Source organism: Haemaphysalis longicornis, unplaced genomic scaffold, assembly GCF_048455015.1.
Source record: "Haemaphysalis longicornis isolate Haplotype H1 unplaced genomic scaffold, Haemaphysalis longicornis Haplotype H1 scaffold_12, whole genome shotgun sequence".
Classification (NCBI taxonomy): domain Eukaryota; kingdom Metazoa; phylum Arthropoda; class Arachnida; order Ixodida; family Ixodidae; genus Haemaphysalis; species Haemaphysalis longicornis.
Window position 1 is genome coordinate 89,732,550 of NW_027526225.1, and position 25,282 is coordinate 89,757,831.

Genomic DNA, 25,282 nt, shown 5'->3' on the forward strand with positions numbered 1-25,282 from the left:
TTATATTTTACATTAATACTTAGTACCTTATATACTGTATAGCTTCAGGCTATGTTCATTCTACCGACGTAACAGCCCTATCGTGCGTTATGGACGTAAAAAACGGCGTTTCACGCAGTTCGGGTGGTTGAGACGTGAAATGACGTCATTATTTAAAGATATTACGAAAGTTGCGACAACACTCTGAACCCGGCCTCATACATCACAACATATTACTTTACACAAACACGCACGCACGCACACAAACACGCACGCACGCACGCATTCACACACACACACACACACACACTCACGCACACGCACGCACATGCGCGCACGTACGCACGCACACACACACACGCACGCGCACACACGCACGCACGCATTCACACACACACACGCACGCACAAAGGGACTAGCGCTCCTTGGAGATAAATGTGTTCTAAGGATGCGTTGATTGCTAGGCAATATAGGACTTCTTATAACGGCCATAAAATATGGCTTCCCACGAAAGCATTGGTGTACTGCAGTAAAGCCGATTCTTAAAGGGGCTCTGAGTAAGTCTTTGTCAGTCACATACACGGGTTTCGATGGCGGTATTTATTTAAGGCCCTCGGCCCATCCCACTTTAGGCTGCCTGTATATGGCTCCTGAGTAATGTCTTTCCAGCAGCGCATGCGTTCAGGTGCGAAGCCGACTTTCAAGTGGTTCGGTGCACAGCGAGCGGCTTATTAAGCATTCACTCGACAATTGCGATGACTTAACGCCCGTGCTCATATTGTCACGAAGTCAAAGACGACACAGTTGTCTTCAAAGAAAACGAGTTTATTGGAGCGAACTTGTGCTCCCCTAACAACTCAAAGAATACACAGGCGGCGAGACAGCAGTCAAGAAAGTGGCATGCGTAGCGTCGAGAGTCGAATGCCGCGGCGTCTGCTCTGCAGGCTTTTATCTTTTGGAGCGAGTGTTTCTGGAACCGTCGATTTACATCCAGAACATTGTAGATCAAAGACGATTATTCTGGGCCAGAGTCGTTAGGGCGAAACAGTCTGGTTATCTGAATGAGATAGCCCGTGCGGGATAAAAGTAAAGAATGGAAGGCGCGCTTCGCTTGGGACGCAGATAACTGAGTCGGGGGTGGCCGGGCAGTAAAAACAAACAATAAATAAACAAACCCATACATGGTTCGCGGCAATATACACTGCCCGTAACAGCTACTCCGGATGACAGACTAACCCTGATTTTCCCCACAGAAAGCGTTCGGTGCGAAGCAGGAAACGTTTCACATCGTGGGCCACGGCCTTGGAGCTCATGTCGCTGGCTACGCTGGGGAGAGGCTGCCCAGACTCGGACGCATCACAGGCAAGTTTGTTATGACTAATTTTTAGTGGTTGCGCTTCTGGCCTGACAATTAGCGCCACTTTTGTTTGGTTCATTGATTGATTGGTTGTAATTTAAAAAAAAATAAATTGACGTGCTTGACCACAGTTGGAGGTAGAAGGCCGCGAAGGTGTAGACTCGGGATGATTATGCAAAGTGGGAAATAATACTTGCTAATACCATTTTACTCCGCAGCACTTCGAACGTCGCTATTGTGGTTCTCGCGGCGACGATGACCTCGGCGTTGTAAGAAAGCCAGTGACGACAGAAGGAAAACGGCGGAGGAAAGTGTGGCGAAAGTGTGAAGGGGAGGGAAGTAAGCTGGGCCCGCACGAGACGCTCGACGGAGCGTCTGGATATAATGTGAGGGGGAGGGCGTCACGCGCTACTATGACGTCATCTCTCTCACTGCCTCCCCTTACACTTTCGCCATGCGTCCCCTCCAAGGAGTGCCCTCACCCTCACACTTTCGCCATTCTCTCCTCCGTTGGGCGCTAATCTGAACGACGTGACGTTTACGCGGGAGTTTCAAACACGAATTGCAACAACATACTCGACGGCGGCTACGCGATGCGAGGTAGCGTCAGAGTAGCTTGCGCCGCCGGGCTTTCGCTGATAACGTGATCGCTTCCTGAGACGCAGCAGATGTGCGCCGTGACCGAGAAGACTGCAGTTCGCGCTGCGCACAAATTTTTTAAATGCAGAGCATTTCAGTAACTCACGATGTCACCCGCGTTGACGTCCGTAGTCCGCACCGCACCCCTCCCTACTATATAAAAAAATACCATCCGGCGCCCGGTTTCGATCCCTCGATCCTGCGGGTGGAACGCATTGTACATGGTGCTCTACCAACTGCGCCACAAATCCCACACAGATTGGGACTCTACGAACGCGCCTTATATCGTTGACTCATTCAAATTACTGCTGACGAGCGCTCTCTCGTCAGCAGTTGCCACAAGTGCAACAACATTAACGTAACGCAAACTACTTAACGTCCTGCGCCCCCGGAAATGCTCTGCATTTGATCGTGCCCATCGCGAGGGGGATGTTTCACTGCGTTTTCTCTTGGTCGCGGGACCCGTGGCGCCATCTGGCGGAGGCGCGGCACAACTCGTAGCACTTTGAAAAGATGCGGCGCCAGCCAGCTGTGTGTGTGCGTGCCGCACTTGTACAAATGGCGAGTGCATTGGCTGTCCACAGAGCAAAGCATTCGTGCAAGTAAGCCGTTGCAGTCAGTCAGTCAGTCAGTGAGTCAGTCAGTAAGTCAGTCAGTCAGTCAGTCAGTCAGTCAGTTAGTTAGTTAGTTAGTTAGTTAACAACTCCGCAAGCATTTGCGTTTCTTGCTTTGTAAACAAAGCGAAACACGAAAGATTGACGAAATTTTTTCTATTCTTATTTTTGTCGCAGGGCGGTAACAAGGCCTCGTCGCACCACATATGATACCCTGAATACGCATATCAGGAAGCAAAACAATGTTGCCAGCCGAGTGGTCGCTCGAGATATTGATTCTGCCTATTTGATATTGGTCCCCCTTGAGATATTGATTATCTTTGCCTATTTTTTCATGCGATGGCTTTCTCGTGCCTTGAACCTCCCTTGAATGGCGACTCCAGAAGACGCCGAATCTAAAAAAATAAATGCAGAAAGCTCATAATGATGAGTGCATACCAACGTATATCTAGAGGCATATCGCGTGTCTGCACACTCTTGAGAACGCTACAACTGGATATGCCATCATTTTGGATGGCACTGGCGCTGGCGGAAGCGGGCGGAAGCGGGCGGACGGGGCGCTGGCGGAAGCGATTCTGTAAATTAGTTAAAAAAGGCGATTTACTAAAAGATAAGGCGGTGCATGCAACTAATACCCCAGCACCCCCCCCTGCGGTATGGTGATTCCGAACGCCAAGCACCCCGTATGGAACTGTCAACAGGGACACAAATAACGTCAAAAACCCCATCCACCAACCATCAAGACATGACGATTTCGTTAGCCACTTTCCTTCTATTTATCTATGACGTCAAAGAATTTTGTGTGTGCGATTTGCGGCCGCCAATCGAAGCCATTGGCCAGAAACACGAGTAGGCGACTGTAATGACGCCTTCACTTTCGTTTAATCACGTCGCTTGGATGCTAACGTGCATTTAACGCACTCGTACCGATATTTCTAAAGGTTTTTCTAACGATATTTCTAATGTCACTCGGGCCCGCAGTATACGTCACTGCAGCGCGAAATTTCAAAGTTTTTCAATACTTCTAGCGTTCTTTTCGCTTAAAAAAATGGTAGCACCTCCCCTACGTGGATGATGGCGAAGGTGCGGAGTGCGGGGACTAGAAATGACATCCAAATTGCGCCCCGAGTGACATCCGATTTGCGCCCCGACATTCATTCGATTTGAGCCGTGAACCCGCCGCGGTGGCTCAGTGGCTAAGGCGTTGCGCTGCTGAGCACGAGGTCACGGGTTCGATTCCCGGCAGTGGCGGCCGCTTTTCTGATGGAGGCGAAAAGCAAAAACGCCCGTGTGTACGAGATTTCGGCGCACGTTAGAGATCCCCAGGTGGTCAAAATTAATCTGGAGCCCTCCACTACGGCGGGCCTCATCGCCTGCGTTGCGTCGGCGTGTTAAACCCTACAATCAATCGATTTGAGCCGTGAGCTGCACCTTGATTATTCCCTAAATGAAACTACAACTCACGGCTCAAATCAAATTTGCGCATGGAGGGACGCGGACGTACATTGGGAGGTCCTAAGTTACTCCGCACCGTTACAGGCGAGGGAGTAAGCCGGTTGACTCTCAGGTACTAACTCACGGTCGTAGCCCAATGGGTAAGACGACTGACACTAACTCTGTGTGGTCTAGCAGACACAGGCTCGGATCCTGCCGGTGCCTGTGTGATTTTTTGCAATTGTAAATGCTATGCGCACGGACGCGGACGAACATTGGGCGGTCCTAAGGTGCTCCGCACCTAATATGTCTCACGGGGCTGGAGTGGAGCCTAGTGACTAACCAAAGGCTAGTTCTTTCATAATGAACAAAGTTGCATTTGGCCTTCATGGCTATGCGAAATTAAGTGACGAAACCGCGTCTCCTTCTGCCCCAACCGGCCAGGTCTTGACCCAGCCGATCCGTACTTCCGGAACATGCCGAGGGAAGTGCGTCTGGATCCGACGGATGCTCGTTTCGTCGACGTCATTCACACTGACGGAGGATCAATATTCGACCTAGGTATGTTCGGAAGTCAGATTTCGGTCATGCGCCTATTGGGTCCCGCAGCTGCTAGTCGAAGTTTTTATCTATGTCCTAATTGATGTTGTGCATGTCTCATCGAATTAGTGCTGTTCGCTTTAGGATGGAATATAAGTGACTGTCAAAGTGCAATGGTACGCATAATGTGTGTTTGCATAGTTCCGTGCAGTGCGCTGCGCTTACGCTACAGAGCATCGCACTATAGGGCTAAAAGTCTCGAATGCCTGTCATGTATGTTCTTCTGCCCCCCACAATTATCTCAGATTCCAAAACCGCTATTCAAAATTTCGCCCAGGGCAACATTTCATCCCTGGCGCTCAAAATTCTTCAGAGGAATCCCCCCCTCACCCCAGTAGACATACTCTGGACACCGGCCCACGCGGGACAGGAAGGGAACGAAACCGCACACTCTCAGGCTCGAGATCTTACCTTCCGAGCTGGAGTGGCGCCCGACCCATCCCACGGGGCAAGGTCATCCAGAGACAGTCTCCTTAACTATACCGATATTACGGAACATTACCGCCTTTGCCGCCGAAAGCTAGCACCCCCGCACCCGGAACTCACAACAGCCCAAGAGCAAGACTGGAGGCTCATACAAACAAACACATACCCACACCCAACCCGCCTGCACCTAATCCACCCAACACAAGTCCCATCCCCGAACTGCACCCTCTGCACAGCCCCAGCCACCCTACCCCACATTCTGTGGGCCTGCCCCCAAAACCCCTATCCCCGAATCACCACAGCTGAGCAGTGGAGAGAAGCACTGGCATCCCACGACAGGGAGGTACAGACTTCCCTGATCGCAAGGGCCCCCTCGGTCGTCGTTGGGCTAATAACAACGACCACCAACTTCTCACGCTAAAGACAAGCTCAGTTTAATAAAGTTTTGTCTCTCTCTCTCTCTCTCTGGTAATCATTAATTGTGTAGAGCACAAGCATTGGACTGTTAGTTCCGGGGGGAACGCCACCACGTAGTGATGATGACCGATTGCGTCTTTTCAGCTGCGGAAAGCTGTACAGCCCCACACACAAGTCTGACCAAATAATTACGGCTAAGTGGATGCAACCTTACTTTCTGTACGGGCATATGGTAACCTCGAGAAGTGGCTCTTGCCAAGGCGATGACAAGAGTAACAGAAAGAATTTCTAGTCCTTCCACTGCTGTGAAGATATGGAAGAGCAGCGAGCTATATTGACGGATAACTATAAAGAGTCATGTATGGCGACTTACGATATTGATCCTATAAAGACAAAGACCGATATGAAAAACTTCCTTAGAATCAATTCTAAATTAATTCTTCTGTAATTTCAACAAGAGTTACGGCCATTTTCTGTCACCATACTCCAGCGGTATAGATGGTGTTCGCTGAAAAGTTAAGATGTCAGTTTTTTCGCTTGGCAACACTGCAAACGGTCATGGATATGGCCGAAGCGCCACTGACACGGCGCGTCTTGTGCCGTGCCAGTGGCGCTTCGGCCATATCCGTGACCGTCTGCACCGGCGTGCGTCGTCTGCTCCGTTTTAAGCCGATTCTCAACGGTGGTGTCAACAGAGATGTTATTAATCGCACTCACATTTGAGTCGATGCATTACTTTGCGTTCGGTGGGGTAGAGTTTGGAACGTTCAGCACACACCACGTACTTAACACGGACAAGTACCGCCATCTCGCGGAATGCGACGTAACCAGCGACGGTGCACCCACATGGTTGCCTGCATGCTTGCCTCGCCAGTGAATACAACCTATAGACGGCGATGTATTGGCACCAGCCGGGAATTTTGAAAAGCTTTCAACTTCTCTGTGAAATAATTATGACAGGTAAATGAAACTTCGCGTAATGTTGGAGTCGTCTTAGCTGCAAGTTTCAGAATAATTGTTTTTTCAGTACAGACGAGACCTACATAGCCTTATGCACTAGCTCTGGAGCTAGCGCGCGATTGTTTGCCGACGCGTGGGGCACGAGAGCGCACGTAGGTTTGGTCGCGGAGCCTAGCCGCATACAGCTTCTTTGTAAAACTGGACAAGGACAGACTCTCTCATTTCGTACAGCTCACCAGTATGCTGCCCCGGCTCACATTTGCGCGGCGTTTCATTTTCTTCGCGCACACCTCCCTCACAATATTCCTGTCCCGGGGCTGGGTTCCCAGCCTCTGTGACAACCGTCAATTCGGCCCACTATAGGTTACTGATCTCGGATTAACTCCCTCTTACGCTAAGTCTTCCCCCATTCCCCTTTTTATAGATATACACTTGATCTATGAAGCAGAGACTTCATTCTCATCAGTAAAAAACTTTTGATCAAGTGGTCTTGATTCATGCTTCAGCATCAAGGGTGTTTGGGTTCGACAGACAGTTGCTGCTCCGTTTTACTTCAAAATGAGCAGGGGCTAAATTCACATCTATAGTGTACAGGCATTCTGCTGCACGGGCCAACTACAGCGGTTTACATGAATAAAAAAATTTATTTCATTCACATCCCGTGACTTCTTGCACCGCCGCGTCCTTCACGGCTCGATTCCTGTTTTCGCTTACGGCGCCCTCTCGATCACAGAATAAAGCTCTCTCTCTCTCTCTCTCTCTCTCTCTCTCTCTCTCTCTCTCTCTCTCTCTCTCTCTCTCTCTCTCTCTCTCTCTCTCTATCCCCATGCCGCAGTGAACTTTCAGGGGCTGGGAACGAGCCAGCCGTCGGGCCACGTAGACTTCTACCCCAACGGCGGGAGAGACATGCCCGGCTGCGGCTCAACCACCGTCATCTCGGAGCTCATCACGAAAGGCATCCGTCCCGGTAAGCTCGGAGGATCGCTCGTCGCCACACACGCTGCCTCATACCGGGGCGTAAAAAGAAAAAAAAAAACTGCAAGAGCCGAGGCAATGCCATTTTTGTTTGATGTTTTATACGCCGAGGCGGGCATCAGATGGGCATCAGATTTGCAGACAAAAATAACCTGAGGCTGATGACCACATTCTTCTACAAACAAAAGAATAGGAAATTGACATGGAAAAGTCCCGATGGTACAACCGGCGGCGCGCCGCCGGCAGCAAATCGCGGAGGCCACGGGCGCACCGTGCACTTCTGCAATCGGCTGCCGGCAGCGCGGAGGCCACGGGCGCACTCACACGGTTGCATGGAGGAGAAGGGGGTGCCTGATCTGCAAGCCGTGCGCACAACGTCGCCTAGCAACAGACGCTTGGCCACAGATATGGCGGCGCACACTTGGTTGCCTGCATGCATTCCACGCAATTGAATACCGAGGATACGTGTATCTACCCTGTACGGCGGATGCGTGAATGAAGGCACTCTAAGCTGCAGAGCTTAGAGTGCCTTCCTAGAGTGCAGAGCTTAGAGTGTCGGTTCCTGTGATGTCATTGCAGACCCCGAAAACAAACGATTTAGCGGGAAAATCAAAATTTTAACCTAAATGAATTAATTCATCGGTAATAAAGCATCGTTTGTATCCGGACAAGCGGTGGAGACACTATAAAACACGAAATCTTTCGAATAAAACAAACTTGCATTTTCTCTTCATGGCTCCTTTAAGGATTGGTTTTCGGGGCGGAAAAACAAAATGTAGTGGCCACATAAAGATGTGGGTGCCGATGTGGTCGTGCGACTGACCCTACATTTATTTACAGAGGAGGATTCGGTGGCAGAAGAAGACAGCGAGCCGGCAACGCCCGTAGAATTCGGCCGAGCAGCGCTGAAACCCGGGGTGTTCTTTGGCGCGTGGCTCGTCCTTCTTGTCGAGGCCACGCGCTGCTGACGATGGCACAGCGGCCCATGGTGATGATAGTGGGAGCATGCTTTGACGACGAAAATGCCGCTACAGGGTTCCCCCTGGCGCGGAGCGCGACAAAAGGAAAAAAGAACATGAGCAACAAACTACACGCAGGGTAGCACGAGCATGAAGAAGGCTGCATAAGTAAATGTAGAAGGTGTGTCCATGGTCAAGGTTCTTGAACAGTCCACGTCGTCAGCTCAAGGGCTTTCGGAGGGCATTGTAGCCTCCGGTGGTCTGGGCTGGGAGTATAGCAGCGGACGATCTTGAGCACGAATCGGCTGAACCGATGTCAGGCTGCCGCGGGTGTGCAAATTAATGCTGATGGTGGGACGGGTCTGGAAGGGTGGGCGCTGTAAGTGCAGCGTTCCACACAGTGAGTGGGGAGCACGCCTGAGCCGTTGACGTTGAGGTCGAGAGGGTGTAGTCCGACACTGGATCGAGACGTATGCTTGACTTGGAAACACGAAGTGTTGCCGATGATGACCGCGGCATTTTCGTGGTGCAGAAGTCAACGCAAGCAGGTGACAATTCGGGCGGAACTGACGACGGGTCCAACGCAGGCACCATGGGCGTCGGCGTAGTCGGAGCAAACTGCTAACTTGGGATTTTGCCCCCGCAGAAGATGGTCTTTGTGGTCGGTGCTTGCGACGTCGGTGGCGACGTTTAACCTTGACGCGGAAATGGCTGCTTGCGGGGGTGTTTTCAAGTCAGGGGAGGGTTTCTTTTCGACACATTGACCTTTTAGCTGATTTTGAGGACGTGCGGGACGTGTGTCTCGCCAACTCTGCGTCCGCTCAGCCCTGCTGGTCCCGTTAGAGCTACACCTTGGAGTCGTGTGGCTGGGGTTTGTTGCGTGGACCAGAGGGTTGTCGGTGACAATGTCCTTACCGTCGGTGTCCTGGTACCGGTAGGTCGTATGGGACGCTGGCAGCTCGTTGGAGGGCGGGCTTTCGTGTTCGAGTGACAAAGTGACAAAGTGACAAAGTATGCTTTCGAGTGACAAAGTATGCGTCTCGTGGGTGTAATGAGGCTGCTGCAGTGGAGCTGGAGGGTACACGTCAGCCCCATCACAGATGGTCAAATGCCGTGCCGAATCATCGCCTTGGACTGACTTCTCCAAATGTGTGAATGAAGACGGCGTGGTGGCTGTCGAAATCGCGCCTGGATCCACAGGAGCCGCTTGCACGAAAGGTGGCAAACGAGGCTTTATCAGGGGCCAGCCCGGGGCTCGAGTGCTGCGGGGAGGCAGCGCAGATACATTGGGCGACGGACTGCTAGGGCGTGAGGTGCAGTCCTTCATTGTCGATGCCTCTGGGCTGCCATTCACGGGGTAGAGAGTGGTCGCAGTGGCCGTGGTGTCGTCGCGGGGTGGTACCGCCGACGCCAGCACGCTGGTGCTAGGAACAAGGTCCCCGACCAGGGTGGTGCAAGGCCGGGCGGCTGGCGTGGGTGGTTTGAGGTACCGACCGTAGCGCGTCAGGAGGACGGTTCTGAGCTCGTCTTAGGGCTGGGCTCCAGGCTCCGGCAAGCTGGAGGCTAAGCTTGATGGTGTGGGGATCCTAGCGCCCGAGCCATTGCGCGATCGCTAGGTTTGTGCGGTTGAACTGGCGCCCAAACAAACAAACAAACTGGCGCCCAACATGGGGCGCCAGTTTGTGGTCTCTACCTCACAATATGCACCACCCTAGCATTGCACAAGGCATGCACTCATGCACATTGCGAGGAGCCACCGCGGGTTCGAGCTATTTGAGAACGCTCATGCAACTGAGACGCCGTCGAGCCAGCTCAACACCGCCTCTGTTGGGCAGGTGGAGTAGGGGGCGACAAAGGAATAAGCCCAGTGTAGCACATCAGAAGAAGGCGTTTATTCGCGCCAACCCCTTCAGTTACATTTCAACATCCCCATGGGTGAAAAGGGGCGATGGGCGATCTGGCGCCACGCGCAAGTGTGCGCGTCATCGGCGCGCTGAACCGGTGGGCTCAGCAATAAGGGCAAAATCTGGGGTGCTGGCCGATGGGCTCACAATAGAAAGACACTGTCCTTCCGTTCCCAGGCGCGTACCGCACGGCGCGATCGTCGAGTGTCAGGTACGGCTAATATGTGAGGGAACGGACTGAGGGTCATACGAAGGCACGGGCCGGCAGCCGGAAGGGCTAGCGGAGCCGGCGCAAAAGAGCTGCGACCAGGCGGTGAGGAAAATAGTTACGCACCTTCGGCTGTCCTCCCGAGCGTCTCCCCGAACGCACCCCCGCGCAGGGCGCGCGTTCGCGTCCCGGCGAGGGTGGTGTTCGGGAATCGTTCAAACGGGCCAATGAGGTGAGGTTAGCTCCAACACCAAGGCGGAGCCCCCGCTGCGTGAGTGTTTTGTTTCGCCGCAACGGTCATTGTAGCCTTCACCTCGGGAAGGAGTTTTAGAAGGCGGCTCGGCTCTACACAGTGGCGCCGAGACGAGCCGGCAACTCGGAGGGGAGAGGGGGAAAAGCGCCGCGCAATGACAGAAACCTAGCGATCGCGCAATGGCTCGGGCGCCAGGATCCCCACAATGGTAGGAGCTCGTACATCAGTGAGTAACGGTTTTCCTGGGCTGTGACGGGGTACAGGTTAAAAAAGCACTCCATCTGCATAAGCCACACCTCGGGGTTCTTAGGGTTGAACGGTGGGCGAGGTGGCAAGGCCATTGTATTGAGCGGCTTGGCGGGATCACCAGAAGCTGAGTGCGTGGGCGCAGCCAGATTGGAGTTGCCGAAAGTAAATCGACGTACAGAGAAGCCGGGTGATGGTAGAACGTCTCTTCGCTCTTGGGTCGGAGAAACGTCTTCAGGGCGCGAGGGAGCCTGCAAGCAGGTCAGCACGGTTCCCATTCCATCGTGCGGTACGTCATGCGAGGTAACCGTGGAAAGGGCCGATGCAGCGTCCTTGTGGCGGGAAAGACTCGAGCAGAGGCGCGCCATCACGTAGGCCTGTAGCGCGTCGCAGGGCCGCTCACCCTGTTTCAGCGGCTCACAGCGTAGGTCGGCTGGAAGCAGGACGGTGGTGATGCGGGAGCGCTCGGTCTGTGAGTCGATGCGGCGGATGAAGAAGTGCGCTTCCATTTTTAAGAACCAGGCTCGGGGATAGGGTCGCTCGAAGGCCGGGTAGGGCGGCAGTGGGCAAGCGACGTGGGGCTCCATACTGCCGACGTCCGGGTCACCAATTAATGTGGTCGCCGATGTGGTCGTGTGACTGACCCTACATTTATTTACAGAGGAAGATTCGGTGGCAGAAGAAGACCGCGCGAGCCGGGAACGCCCGTAGAATGCGGCGGAGCAGCGCTGAAGCCTTGGTGTTCTTTGGCACATAGCTCGTCCTGCGTGTCGAGGCCACGCGCTGATGACGATGGCACAGCGGCCCATGGTGATGATAGTGGGCGCATACTTTGACGACGAAGAGGCCGCTACACAGACATTTAGCCGCTAGAGAAACGCTACCTGAGAGAGCACTGTCCAGCTCGGACCCTGACGACCAGCTTTGGCTGGTGCAGCGAGCCCAAGAAGCCGTACGGACTCAAGGGGTCCTGGAATGAGGAATCTTCCCCAGGGCTGACAGCTTCAGATACACGTTTATTACTCCTCCTCTGTGTGCACACTGCTCGCCACGAATGGGACGGCGTTTACTAAATTGGGGAAGACCAATTCGGTTGTGTTTTGGGAGGTATTAAAAAAGGCGAAAGGAGCAACTGGTTCCGATAAAACGTGATTATAAAAGTTCCCCAAGCTTTCCCGCCATTCTGAAAGTTACCAAACTAGTATAAACCGGCATAAATGGGAATCACTAAGCAAACATGACAATTTTTTCGTTGCCTGCGCTTGAGTCGCGCAGCACTGTAGCCCCGAGCTGTAGCCCCATCAGGGAAACAGGGAAGAGGCAAGGAAAAAAATATTTTTTGGTGTTTCGTGTGTTTAGTGTTTTATGTGTTTGTTTCGTTTTCGGTATTTTGTGTGTTTAGTGTTTTTGATATTTTATGTGCTTGTTTTGTTTGGTATTATGCGTGTTTATTGTTTTTGGTATTTTATGTGTTCGTTTTGTTTTTGGTATTTTGTGTTTTTGGTGTTCTGTTTTTCTGGTATTTTGTGGGCTTGTTGTTTTGGTTTTGTGTGTTTTCGTGTTATTGTGTTTGTTGTTTTGGGTATTTCGTGGGTTTGTTTTGTTTCCTGTGTTTTGTCTTTGTTGTTTTTGGTATTTCGTGTGTTCGTTTTGTTTTTGGTATTTTGTGTTTTTCGTATTCCGTGTCTTTTTCTTATTTTGTGTGTTTAGTGTTTTTTATATGTATGTGTTTGTAGTGTTTATGTATTTGTGTGTGTTTGTTGTGTTTTGGTATTTTATGTGTGTTCGTTTTGTTTTCGGCTTTTGTGTGCTCGGTATTGTTTTTCTGGTATTTCGCGGGCTTGTTGTTTTGGTTTTTGTGTTTTCGTGTTATTGTGTTTGTTGTTTTTGGTACTTTGTGAGCTTCGTTTTTGGTATTTCGTGTGTTTGTTGTTTTTGGTATTTCGTGTGTTTGTTTTGTTTTCGGTATTTTGTCGTTGTTGTTTTTGGTATTTCGTGTGTTCGTTTTGTTTTTGGTATTTTGTGTTTTTCGTATTCCGTGTCTTTTTCTTATTTTGTGTGTTTAGTGTTTTTGATATTTTGTGTGTTTGTTGTGTTTTGGTATTTTATGTGTGTTCGTTTTGTTTTCGGTTTTTGTGTTCTCGGTATTCTGTTTTTCTGGTATTTCGCGGGCTTGTTTTGGTTTTTTGTGATTTCGTGTTGTTGTGTTTGTTGTTTTGGTACTTTGTGAGCTTCGTTTTTGGTATTTTGTGTCTTTGTTGTTTTTGGTATTTCGTGTGTTTGTTGTTTTTGGTATTTTATGTGTGCTCGTTTTGTTTTTGGTATTTCGTGTGTTTGTTTTGTTTTGTCTTTGTTGTTTTTGGTATTTCGTGTGTTCGTTTTGTTTTGTCTTTGTTGTTTTTGGTATTTCGTGTGTTTATTATTTTTGGTATTTTATGTGTGCTCGTTTCGTTTTTGGTATTTTATGTTTTTTGTGTGTACTTATTTGTGGTGTTTTCGCGTTTATTATTTTCGGGTGTTTGTTGGTTTGCGATGGTGTGTATGTGTATGCACCCATTGCAGGCACAAACTTCTGTGTATACATTTCTGTGCGTACATACACGCATCCTGTGTAAACATTCGGGCACATCTACATATATAATGCCTGCATATGCCGACGGAAATGTACCGTCTGCATGTGCTTGCAAGGTGCTTGACGCCGGGGAGAGGGAACCACCCTCTTCGAAATAAGCGTCTTACTGTATATACATCTAAGGTTCTATATATACTTCGAATACATTTGTGGCTGAGTGACATAAGATGAAAATTCGGTTTATTGCTGTTTGCAAAGAAGGCGCCATTTCCGAAACGCAGAGAGGTCTTAAATCTTAAAGAAAAATGGTACATGCTGGGGAGCCAATGTAGGTGGTATATGGAGGAGCGCCATGGTGCCCCTCACCATGGTGCCCCTCGCCATGGTGCCCCTCACGCACAGAGGTCTTAAATCTTAAAGAAAAATGGTATATGCTGAGGAGCTAATGTAGGTGGTATATGGAGGAGCGCCATGGTGCCCCTCACCGTACTGCTACCGCTAGAGACTGGAACTTTATGCACGAAAAAACAAGGTTTTAGGCGCCTATAGCAACTATTGAAAAGTACCCTTTAGGAAAATATAGCCACCAAATACTCTCGTTTAGGCACATATAAGCTCAGTTCTTATTTACTTAAGTAGCGCAAGTTACGAAAGAAATTTTGACTTGGAGTGAAAACAGCGGACAAGTTTTGTACTGTGGGAAATTGATTTCATTTCCGCCGCGAAAATAAGCCAAACAAGAGCTGCTATTTTAACAGATTTACATGAAATACACGGTGATTCGCCAACAAAAGACAGGCTCAGTAGCCATGACAACCCAAACCCATCTCAATGATTTTCTGCTTGAAGTTGTGTCCTTTAAGTTGATAGTTGTGTGCGAAATAAAAAAAAAACAACTTCGCTCCAATCCACGCTATGAAGGTGGTTGGAAAGCAAATCTGTAAACTACACCGACAAAAATTGCCCATGCGAGGTCACTTGAATCCACACACCTGTCTCTACAAAGAGTGAAACCAGAGCTTCTGCAAGCTGTTACCTGGAATTTGCGGGGGGCAGCGCCCCGAACGCAGCAGCGTCGGCCACGGACGGGCTAGAGCGGCGGGCGCCGCCGCTGTAGCCCGGCTGTGCGTCGGCAGTAAGAAAACAGAAAGGAGCGTCTTTCGAAGGGTGAGACAGCGGAACCTAGCCATCCTGATGTGCTAGCTCGAGGCTACACCACCGCGCGACAGAAGCGCTGACACCGAAACAATTTGGCATGGGACCTTAAAGGTTCCCATTTATACCAATATAAACGAGTTAATTTAGTATGCTTGAGAATGGCGAGAAGGCTGAGTGAGCTTTTATAATCGCTATTTATCAGAACCAGCCGCTCCTTTCGCGGAAAGCAAAAGGCGGAAATCATCCTTTCTTTTTTTACTGTGAAATAATCCCTTGAAGGGTGAGTTAACCATCAGCAGTTGCCCAGCATTTTGGTTTAGTTTCTGCTTCATTCGCGCGAGCGTAAATTCGAAAACTGCATGTAACGGAGACCCTGAATGTAACGAAAAATTGCGAAGTTGAGTCAACTTCGTTATGTTCAGGTTCGCCTGTACTCTCACTTGAATATATAAATTCACGCATGATGTTTTTGATGCACTGCACAGAACAACAACTTTCTGGAAGGGGACAACAAGAAACAAAAGAATAGGGTTTACATATCGATGGGGGAGCGATGGGGGGCAAAAATAAAAACAACACAGGTTCGTTTTCATTCACATAAACTACGGAAGGAAAAATTGAAAATTTGACATCTGGTTGTCAACCAACCTTTCCGACATGCAGGCAACGCATATCGCGATATGGAAAACAGAAGTTGGCGCTAAATGACGATGCACTGAGTGCGAGAGTTGCTTAGTCAAGTTCGCAAAAAACGTGCGTAGCCAGTATATAGTTTCTCGTATTTTTGAAAAGTTGGAAGATTTGAACAATTTTCCTCAAACGAGCGCGAAAAGCTGTTGATTAGAACACTAGACATTGCTATCATATATTAAAGCCAATCATCTGAAAACTGCCCCATGCTAAGACCTTGTTTTTGTACCAACACTGTTTATTTTCGTAACATCACCAACTTGTCAATTTTTGGCTGACAAATTAAAATCGCTAAACATCCACCAGGCGCATATCCGATATACAATCTGTGCAGATTCGGGATTCAAATCCGTTGAAATGAAAGCTATCACACGGTCATTCAACGCGTCTTATTCGCTTTTATGTAAAGGCTTGAGTGTCGGCGGTGCACAGGTCACCTAATCGCTACAATCGGAACGTTGAAAATGTTGCAGGGGAACACATCGGCAGAGGTACAAGTACGATCAATATGAAAAGTTTCCCACAAAAAGGGAACTTCGGGGAGGTCTGTGCTTCAAGCAACACCTTGTCGGATCGTGGGAATAAGTTTAACGTCGAGAATTGCGAGGATTTCAGTTTTCTAGTTTATGATATCACTCGCAGCCTTCTCTTGATCCTTCTGAATACGTCTACGGCATGAAAATTTCTTGCGCAAAATATAGTAACTTTTATACCGGCGGTGATCGCACGCATCATCATTCAGCGTAAATGGCAGCTTCCTTCTGTCCGATTATCTCGGTACACAGGAGTTCCCTTTAACACACATGGAAAACAGCCTCCTCAGTTGCGCATTTTCTTATTTAGTAAGTAAGATACCAGAGCGCAGATTCCTACAACTGTTTACTTGAAAGACGACTCAAGATTAACTTCTATATTTTGTATGTTATATTTTTATCTATTTCTTTACTTATTTTGCATCATTACGACCGTTGTCGGTGTTGCAGGGCGGGGCAAACCGTTAAAGTCAACTAATAGCAGAACGTTTAACAAGCATAATGCCTGAAAAAGCGACATCTTTAAACGATGGGGAAACGACTTTATTTGGCAGCACATCTGAATTCCAAATGGTCTGAGAAAAAAAGAAAAGAGAGAATAAGAAAGAAGCGAAAGCAGGATACAAATTATTTATTAATTTATTTTTTAGGTACCCGATAAACCAGTGGGTAGTAGAGAGCGTTGGGACTGGCCTTCCCAGCGCTGTCACCACTGTTGGGAACCAGCCATCCCGACGTTGTCACCACTGTTGCGATTCGCCATCCGAGCGCATCACCGGTGTAGCGACGTTGCCTTGACCCGTCCGCTATCGACACGGAGCAGAGCAGAGCGATCAAGTTCTTGAGCCGAGGAAAAGTTGAAGCAAAATTTATATATAGTATGTACAAGGGCAACAAATGCGTTACATGGCTCGCACCAAGGCGACAGCACGTTTCCCCTCGGTGCCTCCGAGAAATGCCGCGCTCGCTGCTGCTTTCGGGCTGGTTTTATATCCCCGGGGGTCCGTTGCAGCCGCGAGAAGTTTGAATCGCTCCAATCAGGACTGTCGCTGGCCAAAGTTTGAGTCCGACGAATGGAGGCGAAGCGGTTGCGTCAGCCGAGCCGCCGCGACGCGGAAATTTGGAAGGCGACGCTGTCACCGTCTCAGCGGCGCCGTCTCCAGGCTTGTCGCTGCGTGTCTGCCACGGGCCGTTCGTCCGAGGCATGATTCGGCTCAGCCGTTCTATCCTTTTCGAGTGTCGTCGCGACATCATGCCTACGCGGTGTGGCGGGACAAGCGCTCGCTTTTCCTCGCGCCTCCCACACCCCCGCACGCGCACGCTCACACTCTCCTCCTGGCTGGCCAAGCCAGCCGCGTGGGCCGGTCCGCACAGCTCGCGCCGTCAGGCCAGCCGTCTGGCCGCTCGCGCCGACGGCTGATACGTCACTTCCGCCTGCCCGTAATGGCTGCGTTTTGCCCAGTTTCGTTTTCAAAATAGTCGATTTTTGCTGATCGCTTGCGGCGTAATTACGCACATTTTAGGCATCATACTTCGTACGTCGCGGTCTTTTTATTCATACTATGCAGGAACAGTGATTTCGCGCGGTCGAAATTTTGAGTGCAGTTGGCTTTTAACCCTTTCGCTCCCGTTGACGAGTATAGCCGTCATAAGATTTTCTACCAAAATGACCGATGACGAGTATGGTGCTCATCGTCCATTTTGGAGCCCTGACGGCACTTTTTGGCAAGACGATGAGGTGATGCGGCGAAGACATCTTTTCATTCAATGTGGAGTTTAATTTAAAGCTCCACCATTTTCTTGACTAATATAAGGTGCTCGTTAAAATAACAATGTCGGTTTTAATGCGACATATGCGCCATATGCGCCATATGATGCCAAAATATGCGCCATATGAGGACCGCTGTAATAGAAGACAACTATTGTATCTATTTGTTACGGAATTTTTTAACAATAAAATTTCCACCGCGTGGATATTTTGTATTTTCCTTTCTTCAGAACAGATCTGAACTGAGTGGCAGCAGTAACTTGGGAGAGACCCAAATTTAAAATAAAAACAACGTTGAAAGCGAGATACATTTTTTTCCGAATAACAAAAATTTCTCTGAATGTGCTTTCTATATTGTCCAAGGCAATTTTGTTTTCGGCTTATAATAAATTGTTGCAATGACATGCTATGGAAAACCGCAGCGGCCTACAATTTTATGCCGCAATTTACAGCGCGCAACTCGGCACGTTTCCGGGCGCGCGCCGCTTCGTCCGGCTCAACAGCGGCAGATTCGGTCGCCGCTGATGCCTGGGAGCGCAATGCAACCATCGACCTTCTATAGCCCAGCGCTGCCTTTTAAACGCCGTCACGCCCAGGATTACAGGCCATCATAGCAGCGATTAAACATATCCGATAGGGCGGCGGGGGCAGTGCGAACACACTCGCTCCTTCGTTCCAGTCGGCGCCCATACGCGGCGCAGCGATGCAGTTCGGCCACCGCTCCCGTGCTCCGTTTACTTCTGCGCGGACCTGTACGTTCGCGTGTGGTGCAGTGCATTAGTACTTCGTCACCTCTCCTCTTTTTTTAGTTTATATCATTGAATAAAGTTGGCTGTTCCTTCGGGCAGACGCTCGTTTTATTCAGATAAGCGTGACCGCGCCTTACACGCACATTATCTGTTTCGCATCGGAAGGGCACGCGTAAGAAGAGCGCCCGAGCAGACGATGTCGCTAAATTGGCTGCGCGGAACGCCGGGCGGCTACCACCGGCGCACAAACACGTTCCAGGCTAGCAGCGCATCGCTGTCGCTGCGGGGAACCACAGCCCCGCTTATTGGCAACCGGAAGCAGCAAGCCTATGGTCAAAACGCTCTCATCCTCGTGGTATACCACAATGCAACACCTAGCTTCCACGGGCGTCCACGGGCGGCGCTGCATGTACCGCAGGCCACGCGCTCGCAGTGTCGCGTTTCAATCCGTGAGGCTTGAGCACTGTACCTGGGCACCCTAGCTCACATCTAGAATAAGGCCTCCGAACGAAAAGCCATGTCCTAAAACACCAGTGAACGAAATTGCGCAGCGGGTTGAAGGCACTCTGTCGCGCTTAAAACGTCCGACGGTGCAGCGTAAGGGTAGATTGATTGAAATACGGCGGGACGCGAAAGGGAGCGTAGCCAGTGATTGTCCCTGTTCGACACGCAGCGTCCCGTTCGGTCGTGTGCAACCACGAGCGGGCGGTGAGCTACTTCCGGGGCACCATCACCGAGTCCCGGTGCACGTCGATCGCGTTCGCCTGCACCTCGTTCGAGGACTTCCGCAAGGGCCTCTGCGCCGACTGCGGCCACGACGGCCGGCTGTGCGCACGCATGGGATTCCACGCCGACGAGTGGACGCCCAGGGGAAACACGTCCAAGGAGATGTACCTGCTCACCTCCGAGCAGCCGCCCTACTGCGGTAAGACTCGATAAGACATGGAAAAGGATAAAAGGAGCGACAGCCCAAGGACATCGACAATCTCGCGTTAGACCGATTGCAGCAATGAAAAAAACTGTGGTTGATTCCTTCGTCATAGGAATTGGTAAAACACGAAAGGGGCATGTGCAGCGAAATCTGCCGCTGAGCATGATTTGTGGGTCGGCGGCTGTCTTGTAGGTGTGCTTGGCGAGCGACGTTCTGCTGGTGGGTCGCTTCGGAAAGGTGTACTGGTGTCATTTCAGTGACGGACATGACGTCAGTGAAATCTTGGTGTATCCCGGCATAAAAGACTTTCGTGTTAAAATATAGCACCCGACAACGGACAACCCGCAAGTATAACGTACGCTTTAGTACTAAAGGTTGCTTCCCCGCAAGAAGACCCTGTGTTCAGGGGTGCACCCTTTACAGGCAGCTTGCTTCGTTGTACTGGCGTCACTTCCGTGATGGATATGACGTAAGTGATATCTTCGTGAATCCCGGAATAACACAATTTTGTGTTAACAGAAGGAAAATTGTTCGCTGCAGGAAGCAAAATTTACTTGATGCTGTTCTTCATTCTGACGCAGTTTTTTAAAACTATTTTTTTTTCTGGAAGGCTTCTTGCACCTTCTCTGAGCAAAGCCCCAGCATTCTAAGTAGCTGCCGTCATGCCGCCGAAAGTAGGTCCTTCGCGGTGCACACTTAAAGCGGCCATGCATCAATTTCCTCTGCATCTTAAAGGGCTTCAAGCTTCAGACCGTTGTCAACAAACACATTCAGTACTTAGAATAGGGGTCACGAAGTAGCTGAGCCACACATGACTGATCTATGCCCATCCGATAACTTCGAAACTTGCTCAATAGATTATTCTCTCTTTCCTGGTAAATGAGTTCTTCGAGCGCTTCAATGACGTCATTAGAGGGATGTAGCGGCCATTGGCCGGCTTCCTTTCCGTTGCAGCAGTAAGCGCATTCGGTAGCCACTTAAAGTAAGTTGCCACAAAACCAAAGCAGAAACGAACGCGGATTTGATGCGACGAGCAAATCACGCAGTGCCGCTTTGTGCTGGCGATAATTAAAGTTTTCACAGAGCTTCCAGATCCGAAGGGAAAAAAAAGAGAAGCAGTGTAGACAAAAATTCCCCCGCATTTCCCCGAGGGGGAGAATGTGAAAGTGCGAATGCACGGTTGTCGGCCCGCTTGCGGCGCTTGCGCTCGGCCCCCGCAGCCCACCGCCTCGCCGCCTTCTCTTCCATCTCTTCCATCGGGTTTGTAGTATCACGTGTACACCACGCAGTTATCAAGCCGCTATAACGCCGCTGAGTCGCCAACGCACGCCGCTGACGACGTAGTTTGAATGCGTTAAAGATATAAGGCGCGTCACTAACACTGATATCAGCGTCGCGTCCGTGGCTTGGTCGGTAGAGCGTCGCGCTGCGGCCGCAAAGTCCTCGGATCGAAACCTGGCGCCGGATGCTGTTTCTTTTTTAAATATAGAGGAGCACTGCGGACGCCGCCGCCGCCGCCGGCGGTGGATGGTTTGGGGTCGCTTATAAAGTGCATTCGCACTTAAAAGCGAAAGCGGTTATTGGAAGTGTTGCAGATTTGTTTTCCGCAAAGGACATACGTTTCGGGCAAACGGGGATCTCGGCTAGTATGGGGCGGGCGCATAACAGACGCACATACACACGCACACGCGCACGCACACACACACGCGAGCGCGCGCACGTACGCACACACACATACACACGCACTCGCCCGCACACACGCCCACCCACACGCACACGCACTCACTCACGCACGGACACGCGCACTCACACACTCACGCCACTCTCTCTCTCTCTCTCACACACACACTCTCTCCCACACACACCACACACACTCCTACGCACACACTACACATACTCCCACACACACCACACGCACACTCACACACACACACACACACACACACACACACACACACACTCTCTCTCTCTCTCTCTCTCTCTCTCTCTCTCAAACAACACATAAATTCACACACACAACCCACACACCACACACACTCTCACACACACACACCACACACACTCTCTCTCACACACCCACACAATACACACACATTCACATTCACATACACCACACTCACACACACAGCAGACACTCTCAAACACACACACCACGCACACACTCTCTCTCGAACCACACATAAACTCACACACACTCACAAACACCACACTCACACACACGCAACCCACACACCACACATACACTCTCTCTCCCACACAAACACTCACACACCCTCTCTCTCCCTCACATACACGCAACACACACCACACACACACACTCTCTCTCTTACACACACTGAAACACACACACTCAAACACACAACAACATACAATACACAACACACATACACAACATACACCACACTCTCTCTCTCACACACACACACACACTCGCTAATACACCACACGCACACCCCACACACACACGCCCCACAGACAGAACACACACAGCACTCTCTCTCTCTCTCACACCCACACATGCTCACACACACGCACGCGCGCACGGAAGCACGCACTCATTCACGCACGCACACGCACACATACACACACACACACACACACACACACCCACACACACGATAAATACTAGTGTACATACATATCACTCTCCCGTGATCGCAAGCAAATATCTCTCGCCAACTATTTCGGAACTTTTCGTACCGCTATCATTATGAACGTTATAATAATACTGTCGAGTCATCTTACACCACCGGTGGTTTAAGAAAAACTCTCCATGCTGCTGACAGCCAATTCGCGTAGTTTGGTATCGCTGAATTACGAACAGTTTTTATTTATCCATGGCGTTAAGGCTCAGCTTTATAAACTGAAAATTTTGAACATTCCTAGACCTAATATCTGAGATCCCCTACATTCGCTATCAGTTTTTGCTGTGCAGGGGCAGAATTCCAAGTTTTGTCTATTTAATACCCGTTTCAAAGTGTCCGCGCTTCGAGCGAGCCCTGATTGGCTGAAAGGAGACGATCAGATGTGACGCTGCACAAGCAAGGCGGGCCTTCCGTTTCTGCCCTCGTCATTGGTCAGAGGCCTCACAAGTGCACATACGTCGCAACTGAAACGGACGCGAAATGAAAACTATTGGAACGGACAAACTTGGAATTCCGCCCCAGATGTACATCCCCTGTGGGTACTACAGTGTACTAGAAGGTAAAGGTGTGTCGTGCCATAGAGTTTCTCACTAGCTTACCTATGTGTCGTGCGGGTGAAAAACCAATGGAGAGAGTGGGTACCTTTTGCGACGAAAAAAATGTATGGAGCGCAGACGGTCCACAGGAAACTCCTTTTGCCGCCAGCGCCACCTATCAATTTTCAAATCAAAACAAACAGTTATTTGACCGGTTTTATAAAGCTTTATATCATAAAATAAAGAAATAATACTATTTAGGGCAATAAATAAGGATTAAGTTAACAAACAAAACTTCTGAAACCAACTGGTAAGCAGCGGCCGCCAGGGGCGCTGCTGACAACAGGAGTTCCTCAGCAGAAATTTTCATCGCAATAGGGACCCCCATGATCGACCCCGAACGACACACATTTTTCTTCAAGTACACTGTATAACTACAAAGGGTTCCTTTTAACAGCGAAGCAATTTGCAAATCGTTATTTTTCGTGTCCGCAGTTAAAAATAGCAAAAACAAAACTCCCACCTCACCTCGCGGGAACCCCTGTGTAGATGCGACGCATAGGCGGAGCTGCAAAGGGACCGCGTTTTATAGCGCGCATAACGTTAAGGGGACTGCGTAAGCCGGTCCCAGTTGATGACGACGTTGGCGTACTTGTAAAACGGCGTACTCTAGGTGTTTGAGCCAAGTGTGGATGTTGCTTCGTCGGAGAACGGCACACCGGTTATATGCGAAGCGCGGCCGAAGGAGAGGAAACCGCGGAAGAGAGAGTACTGCACATGCGCCGGCCCCAGTGCGTCTGCCGCGGCTATGACGCAACGTACCGCGGCTATGACGCAACACAATCCAACACAATCCACTTTGATCCAATTCAATCCAAATCCAAGCCAAGCCAATCCAATCCAAGCCAATCCAATCGAATCCAATCCAATGCCCCTCGCGAGAGAGTGTTCGCTATCGGAGAGGAGAGGGGGTGAGTGGCGGAGAGCGCAGCTGGCGCGGCGAGGAGAATTGGGGAGGGGCGGACAACGCCGACGACGACGCCGGAGGGACAAGGCGAGGGAATGAGATGCTCTGCATGTAAAAAAAAAACTCCCCCCACCTCCCCGAAGGGGATCGTGCGGAAATGCGAATGTATTGGGTGCACTGATGAGTGCGCTGCGGCAAGCAGTCACGGAGAGAGGCGCGCGCTCCACTGCATTTACATATATTTTTCCGAGCGCAGCGAGCGGAGAGAGGGTACGCGGAGAGGAGAGAGAGACCCGTGCAACACGCCCGCCCCGCGCGCGAGCTCTCTCCGCCGAGCTCCGCGATGCGAGCGCCCTCACAAGCCCGAGCTCGCTCCTCCTCTCCACTCACTCTCCGCTACTCCGCCCGAGCTCCGCGATGCGAGCGCCCTCACACGCCGAGCGCGCTCCTCCTCTCCCCTTGCCCTCCGCTACTCCCGCCCGAGCTACCACCTGCTCCGGTTGCTAGGCGCGCCACGCGCCACAGCTGTTGCTAGGCGCACGCCGGCCAACGCACGACAACCCCCGACTAAGAAATGCATTCGCATTTAAAATGCTGAGCGCACGTGTGCGCGTGCCTCGCTGCGACCGCCCGGAAGTTAAAAAAAACAAAGAAAATGCCGATCGCTCGTGCGTGCACGCCTCGTGGCTACCGGCAAGCGTCCCCGTCGCACGTTTGTCCAGCCATGAGCATGCACGCTTAGGAGCAAGATTGGTCAAAAAAAAAAAAACCGACAGCGTTTGCCATAATCGTGGCTACACTTGTTCGGAACGAGAAAGACTCCAGCGTTCGCCGTAATCGTGGTAACACTTGCTAAGAACGAGAAAGACACGTCATAGCGTACGCCCCTCTAAAGTGACGTCGAATCATTACCACTTCCAAAAAAATGAAGGAAGCTCGCACTTACAGCAACAATGATGGAGTAAAGGTCGTTGAGGCAGCGAACAAGAGGGAAATCGGCTGCAGTTGTGGAGTTAACCGCTGTGATGGTCGTCAAGGTTGCGTACAGCTTCGCTACTTTCAAGTCTTACGCGTTAGTGAGAGCCTCCTTAATTTTTATAAATCTTCGTTAACTGTTGCTCCAAATTGTCTTCCAGCGTATCCCTTCTTGGTAAACATTCGGCTGCTCGGAACTGATCAACACTTCGCCACGGGATATTTCGTTCTAATTTTGCACGGCACCAAAGGAAAAGCCGCCATAGAAATCAACAAAGGGTACGTATGTTTCCAAGCTCTTAAGCAAAAATATTGATCATAACGTGTATGAAATAACGTCTTTAATATCAAATGCGTAAATTATATAAACACCCCCGGGTATTATAAACTAAATAATAGCTCGACGTCGTCAAGAAACCATGGGAATCGCCCCTGATGTGGTTTGACCATTCGCATGAAACTGCAGTGTGTTCTGGAAAAAGCTGGAACGGGAAGTCAAGGTACGAGCTCAAGGGATTCACGTCTCTTGTTCCTAAAGTAGCACATTCGAATTCAAAAGCGTCTTTCCTCGGCAACTTCTGAATCAACTCGAAGCCAACCAGTGCCATTTAGAGGAACGAATGTAAATTCAGTGAATATGGTTCGTGTAAGGCTGGATTACACCCTCAGAGTTTTCACAAATCGCCGCAGTTTGAACAGTTTGAACTCATTACCTACGACCGAAAACGCTCAAGCCAGGACATGCACCAGGTTACTTGAGGCCGGACCAAGTTGTTCCTGTGTTCTA

At 50.3% G+C, this 25,282-nt stretch overlaps 1 protein-coding gene across 1 annotated transcript in view; it reads left to right on the forward strand.

Moving 5' to 3' along the window:
- Window positions 1-25,282, forward strand: part of LOC144162975 (pancreatic lipase-related protein 2-like) — a 117,983-nt gene that overhangs the window by 14,843 nt on the left and 77,858 nt on the right. The window contains exons 4-8 of the mRNA XM_077693733.1: window positions 1,233-1,341; window positions 4,468-4,584; window positions 7,262-7,393; window positions 19,115-19,366; window positions 24,657-24,774. Coding sequence (XP_077549859.1) covers window positions 1,233-1,341; window positions 4,468-4,584; window positions 7,262-7,393; window positions 19,115-19,366; window positions 24,657-24,774 — 728 coding nt within the window. The remainder of the gene's footprint in view (window positions 1-1,232; window positions 1,342-4,467; window positions 4,585-7,261; window positions 7,394-19,114; window positions 19,367-24,656; window positions 24,775-25,282) is intronic.